At 42.8% G+C, this 8,248-nt stretch overlaps 1 protein-coding gene across 1 annotated transcript; it reads left to right on the forward strand.

Annotated features, from left to right (window-relative positions):
* Positions 1–1,017: 1,017 nt before the first annotated feature.
* Positions 1,018–7,974, forward strand: nkpd1 (NTPase, KAP family P-loop domain containing 1). The gene is made up of 5 exons (XM_036540739.1): positions 1,018–1,030; positions 2,958–3,086; positions 3,494–5,322; positions 5,604–5,898; positions 7,913–7,974. Exons 1-5 carry the CDS (start codon positions 1,018–1,020, stop codon positions 7,972–7,974), a joined length of 2,328 nt encoding a protein of 775 aa, XP_036396632.1.
* Positions 7,975–8,248: the final 274 nt, after the last annotated feature.

An 8,248-nucleotide genomic window follows, 5' to 3' on the forward strand; every position in this document is an offset into this window, starting at 1 on the left:
TGATTGAAAAACTCTTTTTCAGACCAGGAAAAAAAATCATTGGCAGACAGATGAAAGCTCTCGTATTTAGTCTGCTTGACGCTAAACATATATATTAAACATATAGCCTGTACACTCACAGACAGATGAAAGCTCTCATATTTAGTCTGCTTGACGCTAAACATATATGTTAAACATATAACCTGTACACTCACAAAGAAAAACTGACAGCTTGGCTAGCTATCCAAAAACTGTAGCCACACACCTGTATTTAAGCATATCCAATACGCTTAAATACAGGTGTCCAGTCAGGTGTGACTCATTAGCAAATGGCTGGCTAACTTTTCGCACACATTCCTCACATACATAAAATGACAAAGTATTAGGTCTGAAATGCAATCAATTGGGCAGATATGCTCTTGTTACGATGATAGGTAGAGGATTCTCACACATTCAACAAAATTCACTGCAGCAGTCATTTGGTTTAAAATTCAAAAAGGCATGTTGCTGTCAGAGCCACAAGTCTGCAGTTCTTTTTTAGTTCTTCAAAGGATAGACAAAGACATGTTCTTCTCCAACCACACCAAACCAGTTCTTCTTGAATCAAACAGTTTGCACATACACATATCCAATCAGCGTACAAGACAACTATTGGATAATAAATAATTATAATTAAATGAAATAAATATACCGGTAACAACCAAAACAAGAACATTGGTATAGAACAGTCAGTTACAGCAAATGGGCAACAATCTGGAAAATAATTAATGTAGCAAAAAAGCCCTAAAACAATAACAAATTACAGTGCCTAACAATTATCCTTAAAAGCAATATATATTATACTAAATTGAATGTAGAGCCTTGCGAAAATTTCACAAAATTTGAAATGGGCATATGTGGCATTACAACATGAACATGGTTTAAAGGGCTGTGCTGTTATGTTTGGTCTGTAGCAGGAAATTGAATCTTATTTTGTCAATTCTGCAGAAACTGCTTCAGTTTTCTTGATGTGTAATCACTCAACTCACTGCCAGAGACATGGTCACCAAAGGTAAGGCAGCAGGAATTGTGACTTATGTGGATTTAAATCCCAGGTAGGGTGGTGCATTTGTGCATTCAAATAAAGCTCTCAGCTTGAATCGCTTCAGTGACCACCTGTATAAATGTGCAATCATTAACATACTCGATAAGGGCATCTACTAAGCAAATCAGTTATGTTAAATAAATGCACTGTCATTACAAACAAAAAAAGGAATTTTTCATCCTTGAATGAGCCAATAGCCAATAACACAACTGTGTTATACTAAAGGGAGTGGCAACACCTTTCCGACTTGATTTTGTGAGGAAAAATGTTTCACACACCTTTTATAGGTTTTGTATACCCTCTGCACAGTAGTCTAACTGAATATAACTGACCAGTTTTGGACAGTAATTTTTAATTATGGTTGACAGCTCCAAGAGAGGAACAAGTCTGTCTTGGACAGCATGTATATGTCAACACAACAGAGTTTAAAGTGGACTTTGAATTCTGATAAATGGTTTGATCAGGAAATTGCTGTTTCATGTTACTATGACTATAGGTCATTCAGCCCATCTTTCCTGATTGTTTCAAGTTATTTCATATATTTATAGTTCTCTGTGTGCAGAATTACCTATTCTCAACCACACTTTCTGTCTAATTACTTTGTTGTTATGACTTTATCTCACTATGCTGCATGCAGGGTGTGTAGTCTGAACACACCACCCCTTATGTGCAGTAACCAAGAAAGTGTACAGTAGTGTTCACACACGGTGGTAGTTCTACAAGAGCAGGGAAATCACCTCATAAAATAGGGATCTGGTTGCATTATGAGGGTGACTGGTGATTGTACACATATGATCTACAGTACACCTGGTGATTTCCTACATTCTGTGTATTTTTTTAATAATGGATCCAATTAGGGCCACACTCTCCAACAGTCCAATTGATGTAATGAATGGTATTTGACCATTTGGTTTCTGATTGTTGGGCTTTGGTGGCTATTGAAAGGCAGGGTGTCCTTGAAGAGAACCTGCAGGTATGGTGGGCCTTCACCATCACCATCACCATAAAGTGGGGCTGAAAAATCAGTCTGAACTTATGAACTCTTGCAATAGGGAAGCTCCTAACACAGTGCTCTGTTGCACTCCATAACATTCAGTACACCTGGGGGTGCAAATGAAATGCTGAATCAGATGAAAAATTCAACAACAAAGTAAATGAAGGTGGCTGCATGCATACCGTATTATGATTTGCTGAACTGGATGCCCAGTCAACAGCATCTGAAAGTGAAGATGATTTGATTTTGACATTATTTAATAACTCAACTGTTACTACTACTACTACTACTACTACTAATAATAATAATAATAATAGTCATAGTCATTAGCATCATCATCATCATAATTGTCATCTCTAAGATGACATATTACATCTGATCCATATTTGAGGGCTCTGAATTGGTTAGACAACATAAGCTGATTGAAGGGTCAAACTAAGAGCATACTATTAACCCAGCATAGATTAGAGGGTACTGCTATGAAAATCAGGTTTAATTTAACATTTGTAATGGCAATAAGGCTGCCCTATTCCCTGGGACAAATACTTCCACTGCCTACCTCAACAGCTTGGAATCACATCGATTAGTAATGTCGCTTGTGCCTTATCTAATCAGTAGTAATGCACACATAGTTCTGTACACTGATATGCATGTCAGTGCAATGGCAGTATGGTATTAAGATGGATTTTGAAAATCTGAGGTCCAACTCTGGGGACTGGGGAATGGTTGAGCTGATATATAGAAGAGACTGGAAGTGAAATGATTCAGACTTTCCTTGAATGTCACAGAGAGAGTGCATGCCCAGATTGGCATGCCCACGTTAGTTTCTGACTCTTGTCATTCACTGAAACTCAGAGGAAGGATGTGTCCCCTAAGGCTGACCTTAGCTCTCGTCTGCAGATCTCCCCCCAGACAGCATTTATGGCTACGCCCTGTCCAAGACCCTGACCAAGGTGTCTCCCCCTGTCACAGTGGGGCTGTACACCACCTGTCACAGTCGTGCCAAAATGGTCCTCAAGAGCATCGAAGGTAGGGTTTGCATCTATGGAGCAGGCTACTATTTCCTTCCCACAGAAGCCATCAAACTACCTTCTCAGAGGGAGAGCTGCCTGGCTCTTCCTTCCAAACTATTCTGTTAATCAATTTCATTGATCTAATTAATTACTTGCACAAAGTTACAGCCTTGAATATCCTGAAACATGTTGAAGTGAATTATTCATGAGCATAGGTTGTGATGGTGATCGCCCAATGTAATCCTTTCATGATCATACTGTACTTTGATTATTGAAATATAAATTTTGAATGGGCCACAACATGTTATGTGCAGTTGTAGATAAATATTACAATCATGACGGTGTAAACACAGTCACAATAATTACACTCATATGTCAACCTGTACTGTACCTTTGTGACAGTATTTTCTTTCATTTGCTTAGTCTACATGGACAGGGAAGCTGAGAGGAGAGAGAAGATATGCAAGGGAAGACCTAAGTCATGCTCGAAAAAACCTTGCATAACTTATTTCCTCTGTGCCATATTCAAGATGCTTTTCTACATCCCAGTGTGGACCGAGCAGAACCAAAAGCAGACTAATGTCCGGTACATATTTGTGCGGTTCAGCGCCTGGCACTTTGCGGGCAGTGATATGCTCTGGGCAGGCCTGGTGATGAGGCTCTATGAGGGCCTTCAGCTGAGCTTTGGCAAGGTCCTCCTTGCCCTGTATCGTGTAGCTCAGCATGAGGAGGTGGAGGTGGAAAGGGACATCAAAGACAGCGTGGAAGATTGGAGGTCCAGGAAGGTCTGCTGTGTGCCTTTGTGGTTGCTGTTTGCCACAGGTTTTCTCACGGCCTTGATTGGAGTTTCTCTCCTCACTGTGCTTGGCTTCCCAGAGGTTAAGGGTCAAGATGAAGGTGGGGAGCCGTCCAGGGATGGGGTGGGGGTGCTGGAGGCTTTCGCCATCACTGCCCTCGGGGTTCCCACAGTCGGGGTCCTGCGGTTCTTTCTCCTCTTGTTGAAGGACCTCATCTTTAACCAGGACCGCAACATCAGGAGGAGCTTGGACAACAATAAGGTGAGCTGCCAGCTAGGGATCATGAACGAGGTGCGCAAGGAGATGCGGATGCTCTCCTGCTTCATCCAGTTCATGGAGGTCTTCGAAAGGAGGAAGATCAGAGTAGTGCTGGAGATCACCCACCTGGATCGGTGCACACCAAGAAAAATCGTTGGAGTGCTTGATGCCATCAACATCCTGCTATCGGACGAAGACAGCCCTTTCATCTCCCTGCTGGCTGTCAATCCCGACATCCTTGTACAGCAACTGGATGCTTCGGATGGCTGCTTCAGCAAAGAGGACAGAGGGTACTCCTTCCTGAACCATATTGTGACGCTAGCGTTCACCGTGCCAGATCTGTGTGCCACCTCAAAGTGCAAGGTCTTTCGCAATATTGCCCAGGGCCAATTGGAGAACAACCAGGATCTTGTCCTTGAGGAAATTGGACTGAAAGCTTTGGGAGGTGCTAGGGATGGGATGCCATCCCTGTCCCTCCAAGAAGCATCAGTGGAAATCGACCAGACAGTGGAGGAGTCTGGCATCCCCTTGATCAGCAAAGATGTGACAGTAAAGACTCATGTCACCTTTGAGATGAATGAAGAGGGGGTGGAGAGGTTGATCGACAGGGCTCTGAGGTGCATCTATGCCCCTGACATCCTTCACAATTATATTGTCGGTGACACCATATCCATGCGACGGATAATCAATGCGGTCAGAGTGTCAGCCATCCTCATGGAGGCAATGGGGACTGAGCCTCCTTCTGAGGAGTACATTGCAGCTTGGGTGGTTCTGGCCAATCAGTGGCCTTGTCGTCTGAGCTGGATCTTTCAGTGTGTGGAGGACAACCGGCAGAGAGCTGAGATAGATGAAGACATTGATGGCGTGGCCACTGTTAAGGAATCCAAGACCTTGTGGAAGGTCTTCAGCGAATCCAGGCTCGAGCTCTACATGATCAGAGACAAAATCAAGCCACTCTTGGAGCAGGACGGAGATCCTGAGATGTTTGAGAAGTTCCTCAGCAAAGACTTCAAGTTCACTGTCAAGCATGCCAACATGTTCAGGCAGTCCACGGTCAACCTGGACCACTCCATCCAGAAAGAGTTGTCCAGGATCAGAGGCAGCTCTGCTCTAAAAGACACAGTCGGAAAGAAGACTCTCACCCCACTTTCCATCAGTTCTGTAATTCACATGAGTACGGAAGATGTCTGCAGAGAGGTAAACATACTACTTAGGTTTAATTTAACAGGAAGAAAACAGGTGTGAGATGCAAGACTATTTACCATCCATAGAGATGCACTTTCAGCTGCACTTTAAGCAGTTCAAATAATTTATTTAAATTTTGTATTGCGAGTTACTAGTGACTACTGATAAACCAAAGCTAGAGGGAAAGAAAGAACTGAGTACTGATATCATAATAATGTAGCCCACCCGCCCACCTCAGCAAAATATTGTTCATTTTATAGACTTATCCTTTTTGTGTCTTCTCAAATCTCCAGCTAAAGAGGCTGAAGCTTGGCAAATATGAGGAGCTTATCAGGAAGAATGAGCTGGATGGACAAGCTCTGGTCTACAGTGAAAATGAGGAGATCAAGCGCCTGCTGCAGATGACCCTGGGAGAGTGGACCACCTTCAGCATTCACTTCCTGGGCATCAGCCCACCTCCTCATACTTTGCTTCAGGCTGAATCTCCCCTCTGCCCGTCAGGGATATCCCTGGCTTTGCCCTTGGTCAGGGAAATCAAACGCAACGCCATCACTTTGCCATCTTCAGATGACTACCAACCTGCACACGGTTTAGTCAGTGTTTGTGACTAGTCAGACAGCCTGATAATGTTAGTGGCAGGGTCTGGCATCACAAAATCAATAAATGGTTTCTGCTACCAATGGCTATGACTACAACTAGTTTGAAATGCTTCAATTGGTTCAAATCAGGGTGTCCCTGCTGACACCTGATCTCTCCGGCCATTTTGGGGGTAACAAAGTCGCATTCTCCCATCACCAGTTAATGCAGAAGTAGTTATAAAGAAAATTTACCTGCAAAAACTCTTCCCACTGGTGGTTATTTTGGTTAAGCAATTTAGAAAACAATTCCATACCACCTTGAAAAGAACAAGGTACAACTGATAACTTAAAATATTTAACTAAATTAATAAATAATCAATGTAAATTACAAAATGACTCAAGTTTTTTTCAAATATATGCCTTTATATTTTAACAGGCACAATATCATTACACTACATTTTCTACATAAATATCATTCAACAGCATTCAAGTCTGAAAGTTGAATATATATTACATAAAATCCTGTTTTGTGCTGCCTGTATAATAATGAATGCCTCTTGTTGTGTTAAACTATATTTTCCATGTATCATCTCAGGCCATCTTATCATTGTTGTTACAGTCAGCCGTGGCCCCACGGCGTTCTCAGGAATTGACTTACATTAGCTTTACAATAGGGTTTGTAAATTGGTTAACAGGCCAGATTAACATTTTACATACATTCCATATTTCTCATCTCCCCCATCCCTACTTCCAAAGATGTCTTCACCTGGAATCTTGTCTCGTTGCCATATTAAATATGGTACTTCTATAAACATTTATACATGAAAAAAACAGGCAACTGCCCCCCCCCCCCAACCCCCCTGAGCTTTCCCCCATATTTCTGACTAAATCATGTCATCTTAGTTCTTTTCAAGACTGCTTTTCATCATCATATTCTTGCAGCAAAACTTGTATTTGAGTTCATAAAAGCCATTGCTGGGGAAATGTCAATGATTTTATTTTACAGTCATAAGAAACTCACTATTTGCTGCCTCATTGTTGTTTTTGTCTGGCTCAATCTTAACTAAAAGGGCACAGGTGTCAAAAGCTATGTTTGTCCATTATCAACAGTAACCACAGAGAAGCATGGGAAATATTTTGAGCTACTGGATGCACAAGGCCTATGAGGCTCTTTTGTAGTCAGAGGCATTTATCAGGGGCTTTATCTAGCTGGGCCCAGCTGCAGCAATGAATGAGTGATGAGTTCAATTAATCATTTGTGTTTGTAAATACCACGTCTACCCGAGGGCCGCCTCGGACACGCCTTGCGCAGAAGAGTAAGGTCCACAGCTACTTTCCTTTAATCTCATTCCGTTTGTCTGGGGCTGCTAATCAAAGCTCTGATGTAACAATAAGCCCGTCTAGCCTTCCCAGCACGTCTGCCATGTCCCCCATGGCCATTGTGACATCACAGTCCATTACCTGCGCCATCATTTTCTTACAGAGCCAGCCTTGGCAGGGGAGACAACACTTTCTTTTTGGTGAGAATGTCAAATCCTTTCACACTTCCTCCCCACGTTCACTGTGCTAATTTTGTGTTTGAGAAGCTGCTGTAGGATTGGGTTGCCAAAAATACATTACATCAACATGTGTTATTCATTCATCCCCGCAAATTTTCCATCTTCAATATACTGGTGAAGATGTTTATGTTCAGGTTTCAAAGACACTAAGGCCACTATAAAAAGTTGACACAGGTCCGCGAATAGCTCTGTCATGGCACTCACAGAGTGGCCTGTTGGTGCCATTACAGATCACAAGATCAGAAAGAGGAATTAAAGAAAAGGGGAAAAAAAGAAAAGAAAGACAGATGAGTCAGAGTCCTGTTTCTTGCACACACCTCTCCACCTAGGCTACATTTCAAATGGGGGAGCCATGTGGCTCGGCACACTCTGAAGGGAATGCAGGTTGGAGACAAACAGTTTGACACTCGTTTTCCATGGTATTCAATCATACTTTCTTCTCCTGCCTCTCGCCATCTCTCCCAGATTTTGTGGATGGCTGGGAGTTCCTGCTTCCAGGTGCCTGGGCAGCTCTGGCGGGGCTGTGATGGATCAGACCGATCATGCGGCACCATCCATCAGCTGGGCCACAGCGGTGGGGAGAAAAAAAACACAACAACATGATCACCAGGCGTGTTGCGGGGGGGGGGGGGGGGGGAGGGGAGAGAGCCTGCACATTATCTGTGTACATACCTCCCCTTCCTTAGATAAGCCATTTTATAGCTCCGCTCGAAGCACAGCTGGAATAACAGGTTGCAAAGCAAAGAAGGTTGTGGCTTTTAATATGCACCTAACTTTTCAATAACCTTGGCTGTGAAGTGT

Source organism: Megalops cyprinoides, chromosome 11 (genome assembly GCF_013368585.1).
Source record: "Megalops cyprinoides isolate fMegCyp1 chromosome 11, fMegCyp1.pri, whole genome shotgun sequence".
Lineage (NCBI taxonomy): Eukaryota > Metazoa > Chordata > Actinopteri > Elopiformes > Megalopidae > Megalops > Megalops cyprinoides.